Here is a 24,583-nt window from a genome sequence, read left to right as displayed (position 1 = left end):
AAAAACATATGACTAAAGACGTGTTTCAGGTTTTTTGAAAATTTAACCCCTAAAAGGGTGAATAGGTGGTGGTAAAGTCAAAAAACTAATATGGGTATCATTTTTAGGGTTTATTGGGTCGCTGATCACGATAAATACAACGTTTTTAAAATCTAACGAGGCGGAAGTGAAATACCTTCTCCCCTGTTGTGGTGCAATGGGGTTTAAATATCAAAAAAATATATAAAAGAAGAAACTGACTGACTGACTGACTGACATATCAACGCACAGCCGAAACTGCTGGTCCTAGAGATTTCAAATTTGGCACATATGTTCCTCATATAGTGTAGAGGAGCATTAAGAAAGGATTTTTCAAAATTCCTCTCCTAAGGGGGTGAAATGGGGGTTCAAATTTTGTATGTGGAAACAAGATTAGTTTGATTATTTTATTCGAAACTTCACAGGAAGATTCCCAAAGACATAGACTAAATACATGTTTCAGGATTATTGAAAGTTTAATCCCTAAAAGGGTGAAAAGGGGGTGATAAAGTCAAAAAAACAATATGGGTATCGTTTTTATGATTAATCGGGTCGCTGATCACGATAAATACAACGCTTTTAAAATCTAACGAGGCGGAAGTGAAATACCTTCTCCCCTGTTGTAGTGCAATGGGGTTTAAATATCAAAAAATATATAAAAGAAGAAACTGACTGACTGACTAACTGACATATCAACACACAGCCGAAACCGCTGGTCCTAGAGATTTCAAATTTGGCACATAGGTTCCTTATATGGCGTAGAGGAGCACTAAGAAAGGATTTTTCAAAATTCTCCTCTTAAAAGGGTGAAATGGGGGTTCAAAGTTTGTATCGGGGAACAAGTTTAGTTTGACTATTTTATTCGAAACTTCACAGGAGGATTCCTAAAGACATGTTTCAGGTTTTTTGAAAATTTGACCCCTAAAGGGGTGCAAAGGGGGTAAAGTCAAAAACACAATATGGGTATCGTTTTTATGGTTTATCGGGTCGCTGATCACGATAAATATTTAAAATCGAATGAGGTGGAAAAGAAATTTTCTCCCCTGTTGTTGTGCAATGGGGTTAAAATATCCAAAATAGCCATAAGTATAGGATTAGTTTTTATCTTTACTTCTGGTTCAAGAGCTGATTTCAAATTGACACGGAAGTTCCTTAGAGGAGCACTAAGAAAGGATTTTTCAAAGTTCACCTCCTAGCATGATAATTTGACAGGGGCAAGGACAGGGACAGGGACAGGGACAGGGACAGGGACAGGGACAGGGACAGGGACAGGGACAGGGACAGGGACAGGGTCAGGGACAGGAACGGGATAGGGTTAGGGTTAGGGATAGGGAAGGGATAGGGGTAGGGGTAGGGGGTAGGGGGTAGTGGTAGGGGTAGGGAAGGGGTAGGGGTAGGGATAGGGATAGGGATAGGGATAGGGATGCGGATGCGGATGCGGATGCGGATGCGGATGCGGATGCGGATGCGGATGCGGATGCGGATGCGGATAGGGATAGGGATAGGGATAGGGGACGGGGATAGGGATAGGGGAGGGACAGGGGCAGGGACGGGACGGGGACGGGGACGGGGACAAGGATAGAGATAGGGACGGGGATAAGAATAGGGATTGGGGTCGGAATAATCGGTCGGCAATCGATATCTAGGCAGTGTAAAATGCAGGTGGCTCAGTGGGAAGGGATTAGTAAGTATGCATCGGCGAGTATCCTGCATCCGTAATAACTATTACATTCAATGTGCTGTAAGAAGATCGTTGTTTGCTTGCCTTTTATATGTTTACGTTTGCAATAAGTATAAGCAAAATGGAAAAAATTGTAAGCGATAATGCAAGGAAGTACTTTTTACCCTACCGACCATAGCGTCGAGATACTGGCTATGTGGGTTGTATGAAGTTTCCCCAGTATAAATATTTATATAGGTAAAATACATACATATTCGTACCTACTACCTACGCTGTGGTCGCTGTGTAACAATTCTACAATCATTGCAAGAATTTCTTTTAAAACAATAGTAATATGTGTAAGGTACAGTCAGCCAAAAAAGTGGTTTACCACTTTTTGATCAATAGAGTCGAAAAGTGGGAAACCACTTTCATGGCTGACCGTACAGCAAATAGATCAGTTACAGTCGAGAATTGCCCCGCTTTACCTTAATGGCGGACAGATGTACCCCCCCAGTCGAGAATTGCCCCGCTTTACCTTAATCGAAATAATCGCGGACAGATGTACCTACAAAGAAACCTACGGATCCAAATGAAAATCTTACCCCTCCGTTTTTTTGTAAACGTTTCAATAAGAATACTTTTATTACGCGGGCGAAGCCGCTTGGAAGGTACAAATTTTTTTACTAGTTACGCGCCGATTGAGTCGTCATTTCACGCAACGTAACACTGTTGCTGTAACGTGCTGTCAGATTTAAAAGTCGCATAAGAAGTTTCATTCAAAAAATTTCACAACAATTTTGAACATCAAACTGTCCAGTCAAAATATTCATTCTCTAATAAAGTGTCAAAATTTTGAAATAGGTAAGTGCTTATAAATGTTAATAACCTAACCACAAAATTCTAATTTTGTAAAACCCCCGACCGCGACATAGTGGACCGATTTTCATGAAACATGGCTAAGAACACTCCCGATTAACTCAGCTTTCAAACGAAAAAATCAAAATCAAAATCTGTTTATCCGTTCAGTAGCTACGATGCCACAAACAGAGATAGGCATACAGACAGACAGACAAACAGACAGACAGACACGTCAAACTTATAACACCCCGGCATTTGCGTCAGGGTCATTTTACCGAAAACTGAATCGAAGTATCTCCAAAGCCTGTAAAAACATATTCGTCACTTAGATTATCTGACTCCATTGCAATATCCATTTCGCTTTTTTATAACTCATCAATAGGCTCAGTTGGAAGTCCATTATCGAAATTAGTTTCGACAATTTCGTTCCATTTTATGTACATAATTTTAAAATATTTAGAGCGCAAGTCTCACGGGATATATATGTATATCTAGTATTTTGTGGCTACAGTGATTTTTCTAATATGTTACTTGAAATTTGAAATAAATGTGAAATTTTGAAATAAACTATACATCGAAAAGCCCACAAAATGAGGGCATTACGAATCATGCATGCAGCGAATAGACCTTAAACTTTATATGACGATTCATCGCGATAGGCAACATTTTTAAAATTAGGAGACCTATCATAAGGCATGTGTGTTTGCTGCGGCTAAACAGTGTACGGAGTCTATCATTTATTTATTTATTATTCACATAATTTACACAACATAACAGTAAAACCAAGGCACTGTGAAACTAAAACATAAAAACAATACGTATAGCACATATATAAATAGTAAAAAAACAGACGAAAAAAAACGATATTCTATTTAGGTGACGACGTAACAGCATTAGCGTGGCTCCGTTGCGTCGTCTGACACGGCGTAGGGTTCGGCAGGTATCATATGGTCCCCATATGACTAAACATATATGTCGCCAAATGCGATATAATAACGTGGATAAATCCGCATAAATATCACGAGGGATTTCTGACACCATAGTATCACGAAAAGAGAGTGAAAATATTTGAAAAACATTCTGAAATCTCAGATGGCCTGTTTTTCTCCTGTCAAAAATAAACGGATTTCAAGCATTTTCAGAATATTTTAAAAGTACCGTTCCCAACGGTCTGGAGTTAATTTGTGAAACAAATGCCGACTCCCGGGGGAAGAGCACGTCTGCCGTTGGAAAAACTGGAGTTTTTTTATTTATAAGAAGTAGAAAATGGAATGATGTTACACTGTAAGAGACGTGGTGCTAAGCGCTTTGACACTCAAAGCTAACGACATGGACATCCAAGTCACTTAATTAAAAAAAAAAAAACAGAAAGAAATCAATAAATCATTTCATCATTGCCAGATAACATTTTGTACCAGATAATCATAGAAATCATTATTTTGAAAATGGAAAAAAGTAGAATATCCACTTTTGTAATATTACAATTTCACATTTTGCGACATTAAGGTTCAAAATCATGAAAAGTTAGTAGGTATAGTCATAATGCCTGAAGATACAGTCAGGTCTCAAATTGAACCCATTGAATAATAAAATAATACCGGATCATATTTTTAACCCCCGACGCAAAAACGAAGGGGTGTTATAAGTTTGACGTGTCTGTCTGTCTGTTTGTCTGTCTGTGTGTGTGTCTGTCTGTGGCATCGTAGCTCCCAAACGGATGAACCGATTTTGATGTAGTTTTTTTGTCTGAAAGCTGAGTTAGTCGAGAGTGTTCGTAGCCATGTTTCATGAAAATCGGTCTACTATGTCGCGGTCGGGGTTTTTTTCATAATTTTAATTTTATAGTTAGGTTAGTTACTTAGAATGTATAATTATTTATATACTAAAATCCAAGTCCAGACCTAGATTTTTCTTAACTCCCAGTACTCCCACACTCCTTGTTAGAGTTATCAAAAAGATTTGTTACTTATTCAAAAACTTTTAATAAGATACTGATTAAGATCAGTTTTATATACATCCTTTGACGTAGGAAGAACTTTATCATATTTTCCATGAATTTTGATGTGTTCGGTAATAGAAATGTTCCTGTATCGACGTAAGTGTAAACTACTTCATAAAACTTTATTATTTGCACTTATAATATACAGGGTGATTCATGAGTCGTGAGCAGGAGTGAACAGGGTACTGGGGAGGGTCACACTGAGCAACTTTCATAATGGGGCAACACTAAATTGTGATATATTTTTTTTCTTAACTATGACTTAATTGATAGTTAATCATCAATTAAGTCATAATTAGAACGTAATTGATAATTATTTAATTTAATTATCAATTAAGTCATAGTTAAGAAAAATAATCACAATTCAGTGTTGTCCCATTATGAAAGTTGCTCAGCGTGACCCTCCCCAGTACCCTGTTCACTCCTGCTCACGACTCATGAATCATCCTGTATGTACTTTATTTTTAATATTCTACGTCGGTGGCAAACAAGCATTCGGCAAACCAGATAATAAGCAAATAAGGTGCACCGCGACTTGAATTTGCTTTAAATTAAAATAAAATATTGTATACTCACTACATGCACGAAATTCGCCAGTCGCTTTTCGGTGAAGGAAAACATCGTGAGGAAACCGGACTAATTCCAATAAGGCCTAGTTGCCCTGCGGGTTGGAAGGTCAGATGGCAGTCGCTTTCGTAAAACTAGTGCCAACGCCAAATCTTGGGATTAGTTGATAAAGCGGACCCCAGACACGAGCCGTGGCAAATGCCGGGATAACGCAAGGAGGATGATGAAGGCAACAATGTCACAAAATACTATAGACATAATGTACCTCAGATATTCAGAATCCGAAATCTACATCAAAATAATAGTCTCATTTAACCATTTCAGACACCGTGTAAGCTTGACACGTAGCGTAATCCAAAAGATGGTTTTATTTTGCACGCCTCCATTTTAATACTTTGTCGCTTTAAAGAAATGTATGATACGCCGCAGCCACGTCTAGAGGCAGTTAAAGCGACAGGGGGGTAAAATGAGCGTACCTTCCCGGTCTCTTGTGGTTTTAATATAATGCTGGGATGAACACTGGAATAAGTCGAAAGAAGCAAGTTTTTTGCGGTAGTTAGGTTACTTTCTGACTTCGTTTGCGTAGCAGATTGTTTAAGTTAGTACGTAGTTTTTGTAAAATACGAATAGGGATAAATTCATCCATACTAATATTATAAATGGGAAAGTATGTGTGTCTGTTTGTTTGTCCGTCTTTCACGGTAAAACGGAGCGACGAATTGACGTGATTTTTTAAGTGGAGATAGTTGAAGGAATGGAGAGTGACATGAATGATTTTAAAACAAGTGGCCCGTCGAGTTTCTTGGTCCCATAGAGCCGGTGCAGCTTTAAATTTGACGGTCATAAGCGCATTGTAAACAAACAGTATTATTTTCGTAGAAAAAGGCTATACATTACGTGACTGTGACAGTGTAATTGAAAATTTGTTTCACCTTTTTCGACTGTTTTAAACAGTAAGCAAATAATTACAAATGAAATGAATAATGAAAATACATTATCCTAATTTTGTCTCATCTACAAATAATTACAAATTTCGTAACGTAAGAATAGGCCTCCAGACATGAGCTTATTCTTACTGCCCTGTCATCGAATCTTCGGACAATCCTATAACTATATTACTCCCAACGTGGCTTGCTTAGCAAATATTCCATCTCCACATGTACAAACATTTGCTTTGAATATTTGCCTCAGGGTTTAGCTGTCTAGTGTTTTAGTTTTGGAACTATTTGTGTAAGATTGTCCTTGTTTATCAGATAAGACAAGGTCGTTGTGTATTAGCTTAATCAATACAAATGGTGGATCTAGTATGTGATTTATCGAGAGATAGTAATCATAATTAAGTAGGAGATATTCGATTAATGATAAGCTACTGCTTCGTATGTTTAGTACCAGCATCCGAGTAAATATCACCGCATTTCTGACAATGTAATTTATTTATTTAAACTTTATTACACAAAAGTACAACTTAATGTACAAAAGGCGAACTTAATGCCATGAGGAATTCTCTACCAGTCAAACTAACATAGTCATTAACAGGAAAAATATCTAATTTCACTGTTTCAACTCCCAAAAAACTTTTACATTGTATACTTTACCTACCAATTTTCTCGCACTAACTCGCAAAGTTGTAGGTACAGTAGATACAGTACATCAGTACAGTAGATACAGTCATGCCGAAACTTCAAGGTATGTATAATAAATAAATAAATAAAAATCATTTATTTCAGACTCGAGGTCCATAATATGTACTGGAGAACGTCGTAACTCGTGCCGATTAAAAGATTAAAAAAGCCTCCTTTCGAATTCCCTCTTTTCCGTACATGTATCGAAATGCACCATTCCAAGCTCTTTGTCATACGCACCGCCCATCGCAGTGTCACCTGTTTTTGCCTATTTTGGCCATTCCCCGCATTCTGGCCTCCCCTAGAATTTATAGGAGTAAAGGCTTTCAGCGTTGTCGACATTCCATTCCGTGCCTGTTATTTAAAGGCCTATTTTTTCTGGAAACTTCGAGGCTTTTCGAGTTGACAAAAAGTTGAGAAAAACGATTTGTTCGCCAAAGATTAATTAACGCGTTGTCCAGCAATGTTTTCGTAACGCCGTGTTTAAAGATAATTCAAAAAAGCGCTGGTGGCCTAGCAGTGCCTAAGATAGTGCAACTTTCAATCCGGAGGTCACGGGTTCGAACCCCGGCTCCTACCTATGAGTTTTTCGGAAGCCATGTCCGAAATGTTATTTTATATTTGCCAGTCGCTTGTCGGTGAAGGAAAATATCGTGAGAAAACCAGACTCATCTCAAAAAGGCCTAGTCACCCTTCGGGTTGGAAGGTGATGGCAGTTCGTAAAAACCCCTTCGGCCGTCTACAGAACCGGAGTTTCGGAACTGGTTCCGTACGAGGCTTTTAAATTACTTGTATGGAACTGGTTCCCTACGAGGCTTTTTTTTTACCTGTATGGAACTGGTTCCGATCAAGTAATTATTATATTTCATCAGCCGTGTACGGAACTCTTGAGTAAAGACACAGCGAGCGGACGCAAAAGCGAAAGGAACTGACATTGACTGTACCTACTATACAAATTAGTAGGACCCCATACATAATTATGATTTTCTTGTTACAGTTCTACCGGTAGAACCACGGACAAAAAGAATTGCCCGTGGTATTACCAGTAAGACTACGCGGTAGGACCACGGGCAACAAATGGTCGAAGACTAGTGCAACGGTGAGCACTAGTCATTTTACCTTACTAAGGCCCGATTTAGACGGCGTGCGATCTCGCATACGATTTTAGTTACATTGCGGGCTGTTCAGGTTACATACAAATTTGCACAGCCATCAAATACCGCAATGTAATAAAACTCGTATGCGAGTTCTCGTACCATCTAAATAGGCCCTAAGTCTACACGGAGCGGAAAAAACCGCGGGCAAACTCGCTTAGAAATAAGTTAACAACTTTAAATTCAACAAAACTTTATTTCTGTTAACTTTGGATACCTACTAAGAGTATATATACTCTAACAATCCATTATTCAATATCCAGAAAATCTAAATGAAAATAACCTTCTAACTTTGCTTATTAGCTTAAATATCCGCTTTATTTCTACAATCTTAAAATTTAAAAGCATAAGGGCAAATTAACTCAACGCAGTGGCCTGCTGTAATTAATCCATTATTTAAATCGTTTATTGCACTATTAATTTCCTGGTCTATTTCAAGATAGATTTTTGCCTTCTTTGTGTTTTTTTTGAAAATATTAGTAATTTTCGTTTCCTTGATCAGTATGTCTAGTAAATTTGCAACTGTTGGGTTGGTTTTCGCAATAAAACGATTGATCCGGCTGTGCCATCCTTCTAAATTGTTTGTTGTCCGTAGTTGCTCCTCACTACAGCAACAGGTTTTGTTGAAGTTAGAGTTCTGTAGCCATTGGGATTTGAAGTACGTGTTAAATTTTTGTATAGCTTCACCAGGCGGGGTTTTACGCATTACATACTGGATACCACTCTTTGTAAATTCCGGTGGCAAGCGTGCAATTCCAGCACATCGTGACACGTGCCGTTGCATCACAGGTGTGGTAATTTTTAATTTTTTGGCTTTTCGAATTAGGCATCGATTGAAATGAAAGTAGCAGCCTTTGATTTTAATGCCAGTAAATACTTTGGCTACTGCATTCATTGCAGCCTGTTCATAGTCCATTGTAATTTTTAATGGCTTCCAGTCAGGAAAGACTGATTGGATTAGTCGAAACAGAATCTCATATGTTTCTTGTCTTTTATCAGGTAGCAAACAAAAAATTATCGGAGTCACGGATCTATTTTCCTCGTTATAACCATGGATCGAATATAGCTGCTTGAAAGGCTTTGGGCTGGATTTGAAAGTGCCATCAGACAATATATGTCTGAAGCTTATAACCTCGGATCTCACATTTTTACGACAGAATATAAGAATTCTTTTTCCATCAGTTGCACTATTGTAATCAGCTAGCAGGAAATCTTCAAACTTTTTTGGAACTACTACATCACTACATGATGGAAAACGCATCCTGGGTGCACCCAATATTTTGTTTCGGTTATTAAATAAACCTGTTTTTTTATTTTCGAAAGCCGGTATTTCCGCCATCAAATGCACGCCTTCATTTTCTAGATTGTATACCATCTCATCGTATTGTTTATGGATAGAATCAAAATTGGAGCCAGTGTTGTCTTTGAGCTTGTCAAGTTCTTTTAATATTTTATTTTGGGCTTGGTTTGGTAAACAGTCCGCATTGTGTGTTTTGGTTTTATCATGGATCACTTCGTTCTTCTTGTTTAAATTAATACTCCCTTTGCAGCCATCATTGTAATTTGAACATAGAAATATAGTGTTACCGTCTGTGTATGTCTTCTTCCGATGATATTTCCGACCTTCAAATAATAGAGCAATACCTCCTCTTCGCGTTGAAATAAATTCAATGTCTCTTAAAGACATTTCAATGACGAGTATAAACAGAAAACACTCCTATTATTTATGTTATAATATAAGCAATAGAAATAAATACTTTTTCAAATAAACATGAATTGACCTATTGCACTACATATCAATATTATAGCTGTCATAAAATCATTTCACGTACCTATGACGTCTTATTTATTCATCTAACTGGCCAGTTACTTATCATGAAAGCGTTTTACGGAGAAAATACTGCATACCCAGTGACACGGCCTTCATGCCAAACCTTTTTTAACCGTCGCCTCATATCTCTCAAGAAGGACGGTTATCAAGTAGTTTGTATGTTTTTATTTTTTATTTTTTTTAATGTTTGTTCCTCGATATCTCCGTCGTTTCTGGACCGATTTTGAAAATTTTTTTTTTTGATTGAATGTATATGCATACAGATTGGTCCCATTTTTCTCAGAACCCAGTTCTGATGATGGGATCCTGGAGAAATCGAGGGAACTCCTCGAATCTGAAAAGCATACATATAGTGATTTTTGTGTTTTTAAAGGAACAGCATGCATTTAGGTACGGAACAGTGACATTTGGTGCAGTGGAACTGCTGATGATGGCCAGAACGGAACTCTTCAAATCTGAACGGCACGCTTATAGTGACTTTGGTATTTTTATACGAACAGCATGCACTTTCGTCCAGAACAGTGACATTTGGTGCAGTGGAATTGCTGATGATGGTCAGAACCGAACTCCTCAAATCTGAACGGCACGCTTATAGTGACTTTGGTATTTTTATACGAACAGCATGCACTTTCGTCCAGAACAGTGACATTTGGTGCAGTGGAATTGCTGATGATAGTCAGAACCGAACTCCTCAAATCTGAACGGCACACTCATAGTGAATTTGGTATTTTTGGAAGAAAATCATGCATTTAAGTTCAGAACAGTGACATTTATTTAGTTATGTTTGTTAAGCATATTGAGTTTTCAAGTCAAAGTTTGTCAAGCTTCGATTTCTTATAATATAATATATCGGATTCATGAGGAATTGAGGAAACTCCTGAAACCTTAACGTTATACGTATATTCATTTGTGTTGCCATCTAATAATTAAAGCATTAAAAGCGGTAAAAAAAAAACTTACACATTTCTACATAAACCAACATTCGCAAGTAGCTTTCACCAGAACCCGAAAGGCGACGGTATTTTTTTCTTAAAAATTATCGGTGAACAAGGTCTCACAGTTATATACAAGTAAATTAAAAGCCATGTACAGAACCAGTTCCATACAGGAAAAAAAAAGCCTCGTAGGGAACCAGTTCCATACAAGTAATTTAAAAGCCTCGTACGGAACCAGTTCCGAAACTCCGGTTCTGTAGACGGCCGAAGGGTATGTAAAATGTATGTAAACACTTTATTGTACATAAGACAAGTTAGGACATAGAAATACAGTATAGTTATGGTGTACAAAGGCGAACTTATCCCTATAAGGGATCTCTTCCAGTCAACCTTTGAGCGAATTGAGAGGAAAAAAGTAATAAAAACATGATAGACAAACGAGCACTGTACAGAAAGAAAAAATAGTTCAATTCAATTATTACCCCAGTAATAATTAGAACATGCAGCCTATTATACCAATATATACAAATACATAAATATACATATATACCTTATATTTAAACAAATATATATATATATATATATACATACATAAATACAAATATATACAATATCATAATTAAATTAAATAATTAGTACTCAACCAGTACACAAGTCATTAGATAGCCATAACTTATGCAAATTCCTCTTGAGTGATGCTACCGATTGGGACTGTCTAATAGACAACGGCAATTTGTTCCATAATTGTACAGCGCGCACTGTGAACGACTCCGAGTATGTCCGGGTCTTGTTAGACGGTACAGCAAGAGTCAGGTTTGCACTAGATCTCAAGCGATGACTACTACCAACTGCCAGGTATGTAAATCTCTCGGAGAGATATGGAGGAGAGGCTGGATTAAACAGGACATTGAAAAGCAATGTCAAAATGTGCACGTCCCTACGCCGACGAATCGGTAGCCAACCAAGCTGAGAACGGTACTCAGAGATATGGTCATACTTCCGTAAACCAAAAATGTAGCGGATGCATACATTTTGTAGGCGCTCTAGCTTATCAAGCAGTTCCTCCCTCAGGTCCAAAAATGCAATGTCACAGTAATCTAAAAGTGGTAACAAAAGGGATCGTGCAAGCGTCACCTTGGTGTGAAATGGGAGAAAGTTTTGGAGTCGTTTTAAAGAGTGGAGAGAAGCAAACACCCTTTTACTCACCTCAGCCGTATGCGCAGCCCATGAGAGCGTCCTATCCATGGTGATACCCAAATTCCTAACAGTAGAGGAGAAAGCGATGGGAATACCATCAAAAAGAATGTCGGGTACCACCATTTCCGAAAGCTCTCTAATATAATAAGGGCTACCAACAATAATTGCTTGTGCCAAATCTATGGGATGTATTTCCAGCAATAAATAATTTCATTTCATAATTTCATTTCATTTCATTTCATTTCATTTCATTTCATTTCATAATTTCATTTCATTTCAAATCTTGGATCTAGTTTGTCAAAGCGGACCCTAGGCTCCCATGAGACGGAAAATAACGCAAGGAGGCTGAATGATGTCTACTGATGTCATCGTGGTGCTGGGTTTGAAGATAATTCCTGCATGTTCCTGCTTTGCAGCCTACTACAAACGGAGATGCTGAGCGTGAGGTTAAACATATTAAAATTTGAAACGTTTCGATTGACAGAATGCTGGCCGCTTTCGGATGTAAGAATCGCCTGGCATTCATTGTCTCGTTGGGTGGAAGACATTCTAAAAACTGTGGGACATTTTTGGATGAGACTAGCCCAGGACAGGGGCTTACATCAGTGGGCGATTAACGGCTGAAATGATGATGAATCGAATAATCCGGCGTTACTTAGAGGAAAAAATATAAAAATTACATTTTGATTGTAATTTTCTTCTGTTTTGCTTACGAAAAATATCAACTCTCGGTACACTGCGCGAAATATTCCGCTATCCGGGTAGGTAAAAATAAAATTCGACCACTTTTTTCAGATTATGATATTCTAGACACTAATTCTCATTGATTCCAGAATCATTGACGTACTTATTTTGATAATATTTTACATTATATTGTTCACCAAAAAAAGCTTTAAGTATCTTTATCCCCAGTATTTCAACAATCAAAAGGAATCTCAAATATCTGATGCCACAGAACAGCTGTACAAGAATTCCACATCAAAGTGTAAATCCGTTTCTTGCCCTCCCGACCTCAAGCGTTCGGTGCCGGTCTACCTCTAGTTATTTTAGAGGACCATTATTGAATTGTCTTCTGAACAATGAGAACTATGTCACGAAATGTCAAATATAACGAGGACCGGTAAAACTGAACTGAAGGTCCGATTCTGATTTAACGATTTGTTTAAGACTTGATGTTGTTGTGATATTGGTTGACATTTATTTAGAGTTGGTATGAAGTGCACGGGAGATGTCTGTTACGTATGCCATTCTGAGATTTATTGTTTATTTATTTAGTTAAACAATAAAGCTCATCAATTTTTAACAAGCGGAAACGTCGAAATGTACGTGTAAAGAGTAAAGACAACCTCAACCACGCGATTGCGCGGCCGCTCCAGCGCACGCAATCGTGCGGTCTTTCCCTCCCGTCGGCTTTACACGCGCATTCTTTCACACGCGATTGTTGTATCACGCGCGATAGAGCGTCTCTGTAAAGGCGGCTAATAGATTTCAAAATATTGAAACAGAATCAGCCGCGCAGTTTCACAATAAAATTGTCATTTGTGCAATATTTCAAGCGAGTTGTAAAGAAACTTAAGGGTAAAGCGGAAACTTGGAAAAAGTGCAACCACCTGGGAATTATTGGGAACAGAAGTCCTGGCTCTTTAATTTACTTCCTATTGTTGGAGTCCAGTTTTTATTTTACAGTTAGAAATTACGTTGTGCTAAATAATATACGAATAAACTTTGTCACCTCGAACTAGTGAAAATACGTTCTTGACGCTTTTTTAATACCCCGTTGGAGGGAAACAAATATACGGTCCTCATGATGGAAAGCGGTCATCGTGACCTATGGACGCCTGCAACTCAAGGGGTGGAAAATAAAATGTAAATTTGAACAACGAATATTTTTCTATATTTAAATTTAAACCTTGTCGCTTTGCCATAAAGTGCCCATGTCGAATACTAGTGCAGCGTCAAACACTAGTACCTTCACTTGATGTTTAATTCCGTCATAAACATATTATAATATAAATCAATATGACATATAAAAATAGTAATAGAATGAAAACTACGGCAGTAATATGGTTAGACGCGGTCTACGATTTAGTGAGCATTAGGAAAATATTTATAGTTACGTTACTTATTGATATGTATGCATGCGACACCCCGCGCCTCTGTCCGCGCGTCCGCTGTATCCTGGCCTGCGCGCCAGTAATAAACGAGCTTCCGTCGTACGCACTTGTTTCATTGCTATACATACTTATCAGTGGCTAACGAGGATAGTGCATACCCGCGCGCGCATTAAAATAAAAATGTCCGGTTATTTAGGCAGTATCTCTAACTTTGATCCTAATACGCAGGACTGGCAAATATTTGTTAGTCGACTAAAGCAGTTTTTAGGGTTAAATGCGATTACTGACGAGGCGAAGAAGAAAGCGGTTTTGTTAACGCATCTTTCGGACGACGCATATCGGCTACTTGCGAATCTCGCGCACCCAAAGGATGTAGAAACAGAGAAGTACGATGACCTGCTCGATTTACTCAATGGGCACTTTGTACCAAAGAGGTCAACCTTCACGGACAAAGCGAAATTCTACAACGCAATAAAGGCAGAAGGTGAAAAAATCGAGGACTGGGCGGCTCGACTTCGGGGACTGGCAGTTCACTGTCAGTTCGGAACCGCTCTGGAGACGATGCTTCGCGACCGTTTCGTTCTGGGATTCAATGCGGGTCCGGAACGAGACCGACTCTGCGAGCAGGACGTGGAGAAGTTGACGTTTGCTAAGGCGTTGGAGCTTGCTCAGCAGGCGTCTTGTGCTCGACAGGCCAAGGCCACCCCTGCGGTGCTCAAGGAGGAGCCAGTTTTCAAAACGAGCACGACGAGAAGCGGCAGCGCTGGCCGCGGAGGTCACGGAGGTCACGGAAGCCGCGGCAGGCACGGTAGCCGCGCGGCAGGCGGCGTGGATTCTTCTTCACGTTGTGATGTTTGTGGTCTTCGTAATCACGCGGCGGATAGGTGTAGGTATAGAAATTACCGGTGTCAAAAGTGCAACGAAAAAGGCCATCTTAAGAAAGTGTGCTCATCTAATCGTGTTAATAATATCACTATGGGACAGTCAGTGGATCCCCAGGAGTCTGGAGACGGCAGCAGTGAATGTGAGGAATGTCAACTGTTCAATTTGAGGTGCGTTAATTACAATCCCATATTAATTCCTGTCGTTTTAAATGATGACGTTAAATTGACCATGGAAATAGATTCAGGGTCAGGCTCAAATGTGATTAGCTACGAACTATATGAAAAGCATTTCATCCGAATTCCGTTAGAAAAAGTCAATGTTAGAATGTGTTTCTATAACGGGCATAAAATCACTCCCGCGGGTAGATTTGCGGCCGATGTTACTTTTTGTAACATGACGAGGCAATTATCGTTTTATGTTGTTGAAAATGGCGCAAATCCGCTCTTGGGTCGTGAATTTATGGTCAAATTTGGTATATATTTTGCAGTAGATAATAAGAAAATCGCTGTAAACGAATGTTTTGATTCTTTTGAAGTAAAAACATTGTTATCAAATTTTGAACCATTATTTCGTGATGAATTAGGGTGTTTTAATAAGTTCAAGGTGAATCTACATTTGAAGGAAGGCGTAAAACCTAAATTTTATAAGCCGAGACCATTGCCGTTCGCGTTAAAATCTCAGGTAGAAAACGAATTGTCGAGACTTACGCGGGAAGGTATTTTAGTTCCCGTTAATTACTCTGATTACGCAACGCCAATCGTGCCGGTTTTGAAACAAAACGGCAGCGTAAGAATATGTGGAGATTATTCTCTCACTGTAAATAATGATATTTATATAGACAAATATCCTCTACCTCGGATAGAGGATATTTTCGCTAAATTAAGTGGGGGTGAATATTATTCGAAGTTAGACTGCAGTCAGGCCTATAACCAGTTTGTTCTCTCAGACGAAGCCCAAAAGCACCATTAACATATAAAGACATTCAGAGTGCTACGGCGGCGGATAAAACGTTAGCTACGGTGACAAAGTATATTCAGCAAGGTTGGCCGCGGAAATTACGCTGTACTAAAATTGAACCTTATTTCCGTTGTAGAAATGATTTAGAATTAGAAAAAGGCTGTATAATGCGAGGACATCGTGTTATAATTCCAAAAATATTAAGGTACCAATTATTGCAAGAGCTACATAAATCACATTTAGGAATAGTTAAATGTAAAAGCAACGCTCGATCACGCATGTGGTGGCCCAACATTGACCGCGACATCGAACAGCTGATCGGCGCGTGCGCCGTATGCAGCGCGCTGCGGCCGCGCCCGCGCGCGCCGCCCGCCAGCTGGGGCCGTCCGCCGGGCCCGTGGCACCGCATTCACATTGATTACATGTTTGTTGCTCAAAGAACGTATTTAATTGTGGTAGACGCCTTTAGCAAGTGGGTGGAATGTATAGACATGACTTGCGGTACTACTACGAAACATTTAATTAAGGAGCTATCATTATTGTTTACAAAGTTTGGTTTGCCTGTTACGATTGTCTCAGATAATGATACTAAAATTGCATCCCAAGAATTTGATATTTTTTGTAAATCGATCGGTGTTAATCATGTGACTTCACCTATTTATCATCCGATTAGCAACGGATTAGCAGAATGTACAGTTCGTAATTGTAAGAGAATGATAAAATCAATTATAGAACAAGAATCACAATGTATAAGTCAATTAAATGTAAAATTACAGAGTTATTTGTTCGAATATCATACTACAGTTCACTGCACGACGAAAGAAACGCCAGCGAAGCTGATGTTTGGCCGTGAGTTGCGTTCGAGATTAGACCTCATAGTACCGCCGCGAGGTAAAACCGCTGACGCGGGGCATTCCGCGCAGCCGGTCCTGCCCGGTAAACAAGCGCGTTCATTTAGAGTAAATGAAGACGTTTGGGTTAAATGTTTTGAACAGCGTAAACCTTATTGGACAAGGGGTAAAATAATTAACAAAATCGGTAGTAGAATGTACCTGGTTTACGTAATAGACCAAAATATAAATTGTAGACGCCACGTTGACCAAATATTGCGATATACGAACAATAACAATAGTGACGTAGGCTACAACTTGGATTTAACATCAACATCCTCTGCCACCTTGTCAGATGTGGTTCCAGATTCTATCACCTCGCCTTCAGACTCTTCGAATCTAGATCTAGACCAGACCGTTAATAATCCGGCTACTATTAACACAGAGTTAGTAAATGAACCCGGCTATGAGGAGAGGTGGGAGAATGCTGAAACGGAGGAAGAGGACATGGGGACTGAGCGACAGTTAATACCTACGGATTCATCAGAGACTAGTAGCGAAGTTCAGGTTATCCCTACGACTGATAACTTGTCGCCCGATCCTCAACGTCGTCATCAATTGCGACCTAGATCTAAGGCAATTAATTATAAGGTTTAAAATATGTTACTATAAAATGATTATTTCTTTATCTCAGGTTCCCTTAATTAAAACGGGAGGAGATGATATGTATGCATGCGACACCCCGCGCCTCTGTCCGCGCGTCCGCTGTATCCTGGCCTGCGCGCCAGTAATAAACGAGCTTCCGTCGTACGCACTTGTTTCATTGCTATACATACTTATCACTTATATATCTATGAAGCGCTGGTAGCCTAGCGGTAAGTATACGTGCGACTTTCGTTCCGCAGGTCGCGGGTTCGAACCCCGGCTCGCATATTGGTGCACACATTTCGCACATAAATTCTGAAAAACTCCAATGAATTTTTCGGAATTTATGTGCGAAATGTCATTTCATATTTGTCAGTCGCTTTTCGGTGAAGGAAAACATCGTGAGGAAACCGGACTAATTCCAATAAGGTCTAGTAAGGGAAAGTCAGATGGCAGTCACTTTCGTAAAAACTAGTGCCTACGCCAAATCTTAAGGTTAGTTGTCAAAGCGGACCCCAGGCTAGCATGAGCCGTGGCGAATGCTGGGATAACGCAAGAAGGATGATGTTATTACTTATATATCTATAGTTTATTACTATTTATTATACGCTGTACCAACCCCTAATATCAGAAAATCTCTCAACGTTTTCCTTATTGCGATCGAGCGGGAAATCCCACAATATTATGTAGAAACGGGAATTCCCGGGAACAGTCCTTGACATTTTCTGGCGTAAACAACGCTCGGCACATATTTTAGACGCTGATTAGAGTGAATCGTGTTGTTTTGGTAGTGTTATGAAAACACACTGTTGATTAAACAAAGGGACAGAGATATACAAATACATAGTTATAATATGAAAATAATATTCATATTCTTTATTTGTGTTAATCATACATTGTCATGGTTTCATACATTCATAGTAGGTATTAAATAAACAATAATAAGTAGGTATGTCAGAGACGTATACAGTAAAATTAGATGTATACAGTGCGTTGGAGATGGTCGCAAGTTCGTCGATGAGACCTGGTTTGCGGCACTTGCTGACAAAAGGGAAAGAAGACACCAGAGCGGAACGTCGCAATCGGTTGCAAGCTTCCCTTGTCAGATATGTGGCAAAATATGTCGCTCTCGCATAGGTCTCTTTAGTCATCAAAAGCGATGTCTCTCGGACATTGCACCATAAATCGTCTGAAATAGACGCTAAGGCCAGTGGTATACAATAAAATTTAAAAATAAAATTAGGTATAACCTGAACATTTTTTATAGTAGCTACTGCCCATTCCAATACGTCAGGGTAATGTAAAATAATAAGAACTACCCTTCCATTAATTCTTTAATCGAATAAAATACTTTCTGGATTAGGAAACACTCCAGTTTTTTATAAAAATGAGATCAGAGGCAGCATCCCTTATGTCCGACGGTAACCTGTTATAAATATAAATAAATAAATATTATAGGACATTTTTTACACAGATTGACTGAGCCCCACGGTAAGCTTAAGAAGGCTTGTACTCAGCAACGATATATATGTCGGCGCAAGGCACCTGTAACCCTATAGTGGCTGAGGCCCGTGAAGGTGGCCCACATTCCTGGTCCAATGTTTACATTAACAGCATTAGCGGAATTGTCACAGTGATATCTTTGTTCTTTGAGACGGGGCGGATATTATAAACACCGCCGAACGTAGCCGTGGGTCCGATGTGGTACGTAATGAAATTAGTTGTTTATTATAAGCATTCCTTGAGGTGCCAAGAGGGCATTAAGATTTGGGACATGGTTGAATATAGACGCGCGACCGCGCGCTATCCCAGAACCGTGCCGTGAGATTACGTGTGCGCTTTAAGTACCGACTTGTACCACTTGACCCACGGATTCGTTTCCGTTTCTGATAACTTGGTGATGTTAAAGCTTTGATTGACTTGGTGTGATTTCTTTGTGATTTGGAACTTAATTAACTGTCGTTGTGATTTAGTAATATTCGTTACCAGTTACATAATTTATTTCATAAACATTTATTGGACTTGTGTCACTTGTGTGTGTGTGATATGCCCACCGTTTCCGCCCACCATGGAGCTGGTGCCAGGCCCCTGATGCTTTCGTAGAGCTACCGGCTCCGACATCAGAAGTGGGATCGTGAAAGAGGAAAATTCGGGAAAGCTGTGGAAATTCCGAAATCAACAATGTATTGGAATTTGATTGGAAATCGATTGGAGGTTGTTTTGTTCGTGATTTGAGGATCTACCGTATGGAATATGCAACCTATTAAGATGGGAATTTCCTAAAATAAAAAAATAAATAAAAATACCTGTTGAAATGTTATATGATGGAAATATTACACCTGCAATTGGTTTGATTACTTTCCGGAAGCAGAATAAGTGCTGCGATATTTAGTCGCGCGATGGTTGCAGAGTGCAGCAATTTTGACTGCGGACACTGCGATGCAGTACCTACGAATTTATCCAGACTGCACAGCAATCGTTTATCTATTGGGATGACAAGATAAGTAATAGACATTAAGCCTTTATACACTTCTGTGTGTTGTTTTGTTGAGTTTCAATGTTTTTGATAATATGATATGAAGTGTTAACTCTTGTGTTGACAGAAAGTCGATATAAATAGTATCGAACGTAATTATTTGATGTCGATTACATTATGCGACGAACTTACGGAATAATGTTTTATGACTGAGATTTTATTACATGAATGGACTATTCACTTGTTTTTGTTTTAGATACCATAGAGATTAATGTATGTTTTATCAGAACCTTGACCATGTCATTTAAATGGTTTCAACGATATTTTGTTGACCTGATTTTGAGAAGTTTTTTTTCGAAGATTTCTGAGAGAGATGCTGAGTATTAATTACTATAAGATGTAATTAAAGTTTACTGAATCTGAACTACACATTGTTTAGTGTTGTAATTAGAAGAGCCTAGCCGGTGAGAAACCATTATTAAGAAAATGTGTGTTTTTTTTTGTCAAGTAATCTGGATAGCGAAATATTGAGCCAATCATAATTGCTTTCGTTGAATACTTGATTAAAGGTATCAAGCTTTTGTATGGTTATAAATTACTTAACAGCGAAAATGATGCAGTCTAATGTGTTATCTACATCTCGGTGGAAAAGACATTACCATATGATAGTACCTGATGTTCAGTGAAGCACCCACTGTGCTGTCGTGATGAGAATTTGTTTGATTTGATTATCGGGTCGTCAAGTAACGTGACATATTTAGTTGAACTTCTTTGATAACATTGTCTTTAAAAAAAAAATTAAGTAGTATCAAGATATTCATGAATCATCGATAGATTATTTTGGTTTGTTTCATGCAATTTGCTAAATGCTCAATGAAAAGAAATGGATTCTTATCTTTTGATTTATAAAGATGTGGCAATTATTAAAACCATGAAACAGGATCAACTGAGGTTTGATTTAAGAACTATTTCATTTATTAAGGAGACAATGACAAACTTTGTTTCGATAATTTTTAGAGAAAGGGACATTGTAGTCCACATAAAATAGAAGGCTTGCATTCTTTATGATATGTGTTGGCATTGGCATTTGTGGTGTCGTTGTTGCCAGATTTCGTTGTGTTTGTGTTTGACTCCGGTTGGTGAGTCGTATATGTGAGAGAGTCGCTTGGCTAGTCTCGGCTCAGGTGGTGACAGAGTTGTCCAGTCTGTATGAGATGGGTACGTGTCGGCCAGCCTGTAGTGTGATGGCAAGCGTGATAATCTCAAGTAACATTAAAAAAAAAAAAAGTGGCAATCTTGGGTAGATTGCGAGTAAATAGGTACAACCATTGAGCAGAGAATGCACAGCGTTAGCGTAGTAGGTATACGCATTTGAATTTTGATTAAAACTGAATATGATTTTGAGAATGAATAGTTTGTCAATGCATCTTTAATCATTTTGTTGGGTTACTGCGTCGTTTTTAAGATATCCGTTGGATTGGTTTATTGCCTTAATATCTGGTAGACCAGAGTCGGCTGAACAAATTATATGTTGGGAAAAGTGAAACAATTTTTGGCGAAATGAGACCTAATTTGAATGAACTGGTTGATGTTTGATGTATTATAGACGTGGTCAGTTTCGACGTATGACGTGTAAAGTGCCCCTTGTGGACTATTTAATTGCTAAATAAATAATTTAAAGTTTAGAAACTTTAAACAAGGTTTACGAAACTAATAACATGTCCTGGTTTACCTAAAAGTTATTGCAAGTCTTTAAGCTTTTGATTTCACTGTCAGTTCTGTTAAAGAAGACAATAAACTTGAAACAACAATATTAAGGTACAGTGATGCGTTTCTGGAGAGATGAAAAAAAAAAAATGACAAAATTATAATGTACCTATCTGTTAACGAACAAAGAGCTATTTATTCTAATGGCGTCATCAAATAACGTCTGTTGGGTTTAGCAAGCCCTTGTCCTTTAGACATTTATGTTGCTGGAGAATATTGCTACTGTACTGGTTGGATCAGTAACTTTATAGTGTGATGGTTGTTTTTGTAAAAGCAACAAAATACGTCGTTTTAGACCACAACCACAGGAAGAAAATATGATGAAAGAAGAAAAGCCAGTTATTTACAGCTTTTCTTACAATGCCGACATTTTACATCACGACTATCACGAGTTACAAATGTTGTTGTTGTTGTAAGAGTTCGTAGCTGATGAGGCTTCTGTACAAGTAAAGTATAATCGAGCACTTATGTTATTGTTTATAGAAACGGTACACGAATGGGTCCTGTTAGTATTTCTGTTGAAGCAAAATACAAGAGCCAGAGATTTTTAACAATTAATTAGGAGACCCTGAACTGAACATTCATAATCTAAAAAAAAAAAAAAAAAATAAGTTACAGTACTGTACTTGTACAGTACATATCTTCTAAATATACTTCGAAATCTTATGTTTCTTATCAAAAATGAATTAGATACACTGTTGACAGTGTTGACCATTTCATTTCAGTTCATTTAGTTATTTTTTTTGATAAAGCACATTCGATTACTTCACATTTTGGCTGAAGCAATAAAGTACCTACCTAAACATGATTCTTGGACATAATAAGTTTTTGCCGTTTCCTGAATAAACAATGATAATGTATTATTAATTGGAAGATATATTTAAATTGTACTTGAAGAAGAAAATTTAGTCCGGATAAGCTTCGTTGTGACATCGTGTGTGTTCGATGACAAAAAAAAAAAAGAATGTTATTACCTACTACTTAGGTATTACTTGAATATTGGTCATGTGAGACTGTAGAAGCTTTACTATCACAATATTAGTTTATGGCCGATGGCTAGCAAATAAACTTAAATTGAGTCACGAAGACAAATTTTCCCCGTATATATGGTATAATATAGCACTGGCATAGTATGCTTGAGCGCATAATGCTCAAAATTAAGAATTCTATTCAAGATAGCAATGAAGAGCAAGGAAGCAATGAAGAGAAATGGGGTATGGTGTTGAGCTCTTTTAATACAGTAATTAAGGTTATTGTTGTAGAATTATAATCCCAGTGAATTGTTTATAGCATATTGAAGAATACTACTGACCATCGTGACATTCATTTGGTGATTATGATAACCTAGTCATGCTAAATGTTAAAAAAAAAATATAAAAAAATTGTGTGGATGAATAGCACTTGAACAGCAGTATGAAGGCTATTTAAGCAGCAGTGTAAAAACAAATTATGAAGAAGCGTAGATAGTTATTTGTGAGTATAACAATTGTGAGGAAATCTACGCTGTGAATTGATATTGAATGCATTTACGAAATCACAAAGGAAATCAACTTAAGTCTATTTGAAGTTTTAAAGTCCATTTAAGATACCTTATTAATTTCCTTCGATACAAATTGATACTTCTTGTTGATTTCTTCGATTCTTCGACACAAATTGATTTTGTGCATTGATAACAACAAAATATGCACTAATAGGTGCGTGCGATGTGGCGCTACAATGTCAGATTGTTACGTTCTCATGAAATATGGTTAATGATCATCTGTTGATGAAATTAGTGAACAGTCAGGATCAGCCCGTGTCGGCGAGGTGTGATGATACACATGGATGCCGTGTTTCTGAGTTTTGATGTCACATGGTTGGCATTGTGTTTTGCAACGTTATCTACTGCCTTGGTTGCTAGCTGTAGCCGTAGGTCATATTCCTAACCCAGTGTAGCTGGTACGGAGACTGCGCGGTGGTAGTGACAAGCAGGAGGAATACGGTTGCTTTGTGATCTGTTTTGGCGTGTGGCCTGAATTGATGTTGAGACAATTGATTTGTGTCGAATTTGTGAAATTCGATTTTGGGCTGTTTCTGATCTGTGTTTTATGTGAATATTGGTTTTGATACATTGACAACTTGATTATAAGTTGTGGCATGGATTTTGGGAACTTAACTTTCTGTCATAGTTGTGACTTGATGGCAGGATAGCCGAGCAGAATGAGTGATTAAAATTGAACTTCTTTTGAAAGCCTGCGATTTTATTGGGCACACTGGGACGTGTGACAGTCAGGATCGCCGTGTCGGCGCAAGGCACCTGTAACCCTATAGTGGCTGAGGCCCGTGAAGGTGGCCCACATTCCTGGTCCAATGTTTACATTAACAGCATTAGCGGAATTGTCACAGTGATATCTTTGTTCTTTGAGACGGGGCGGATATTATAAACACCGCCGAACGTAGCCGTGGGTCCGATGTGGTACGTAATGAAATTAGTTGTTTATTATAAGCATTCCTTGAGGTGCCAAGAGGGCATTAAGATTTGGGACATGGTTGAATATAGACGCGCGACCCCGCGCTATCCCAGAACCGTGCCGTGAGATTACGTGTGCGCTTTAAGTACCGACTTGTACCACTTGACCCACGGATTCGTTTCCGTTTCTGATAACTTGGTGATGTTAAAGCTTTGATTGACTTGGTGTGATTTCTTTGTGATTTGGAACTTAATTAACTGTCGTTGTGATTTAGTAATATTCGTTACCAGTTACATAATTTATTTCATAAACATTTATTGGACTTGTGTCACTTGTGTGTGTGTGATATGCCCACCGTTTCCGCCCACCATGGAGCTGGTGCCAGGCCCCTGATGCTTTCGTAGAGCTACCGGCTCCGACATATATAATATACAAATACATATATATGTCACCGTAAAATTGTAAAAACCGTTAGTTTATAATTTCACTAGCAAGATTATGAACTAACGAAATATTGTGAACCGTAACGTACAGTTCACAATTTGACGGATTATTTTTACGTTAGATTATAATCTAACGAAGCGAAACCGTCAAATTCTAAACTGTCATGGCGTC

At 38.4% G+C, this 24,583-nt stretch overlaps 2 protein-coding genes across 2 annotated transcripts in view; both read left to right on the top strand.

Annotated features, from left to right (window-relative positions):
• The window catches only part of LOC125237595, a 613,374-nt gene that overhangs the window by 9,131 nt on the left and 579,660 nt on the right, over positions 1-24,583 (top strand). The window lies entirely within an intron of this gene.
• LOC125237594 lies at positions 13,974-17,440 on the top strand. The gene is made up of 2 exons (XM_048144733.1): positions 13,974-15,010; positions 17,325-17,440. Exons 1-2 carry the CDS (start codon positions 13,983-13,985, stop codon positions 17,332-17,334), a joined length of 1,038 nt encoding a protein of 345 aa, XP_048000690.1. The 5' UTR covers positions 13,974-13,982; the 3' UTR covers positions 17,335-17,440.

The sequence above is a fragment of the Leguminivora glycinivorella genome, chromosome 21 (genome assembly GCF_023078275.1).
Source record: "Leguminivora glycinivorella isolate SPB_JAAS2020 chromosome 21, LegGlyc_1.1, whole genome shotgun sequence".
NCBI lineage: Eukaryota > Metazoa > Arthropoda > Insecta > Lepidoptera > Tortricidae > Leguminivora > Leguminivora glycinivorella.
This window is presented reverse-complemented; position numbering and strand designations above follow the sequence as displayed.

Excerpts from the sequence above, each read along its gene's own strand:
- LOC125237594 (XM_048144733.1), top strand. The coding sequence starts at position 13,983 with ATGCGACACCCCGCGCCTCTGTCCGCGCGTCCGCTGTATCCTGGCCTG.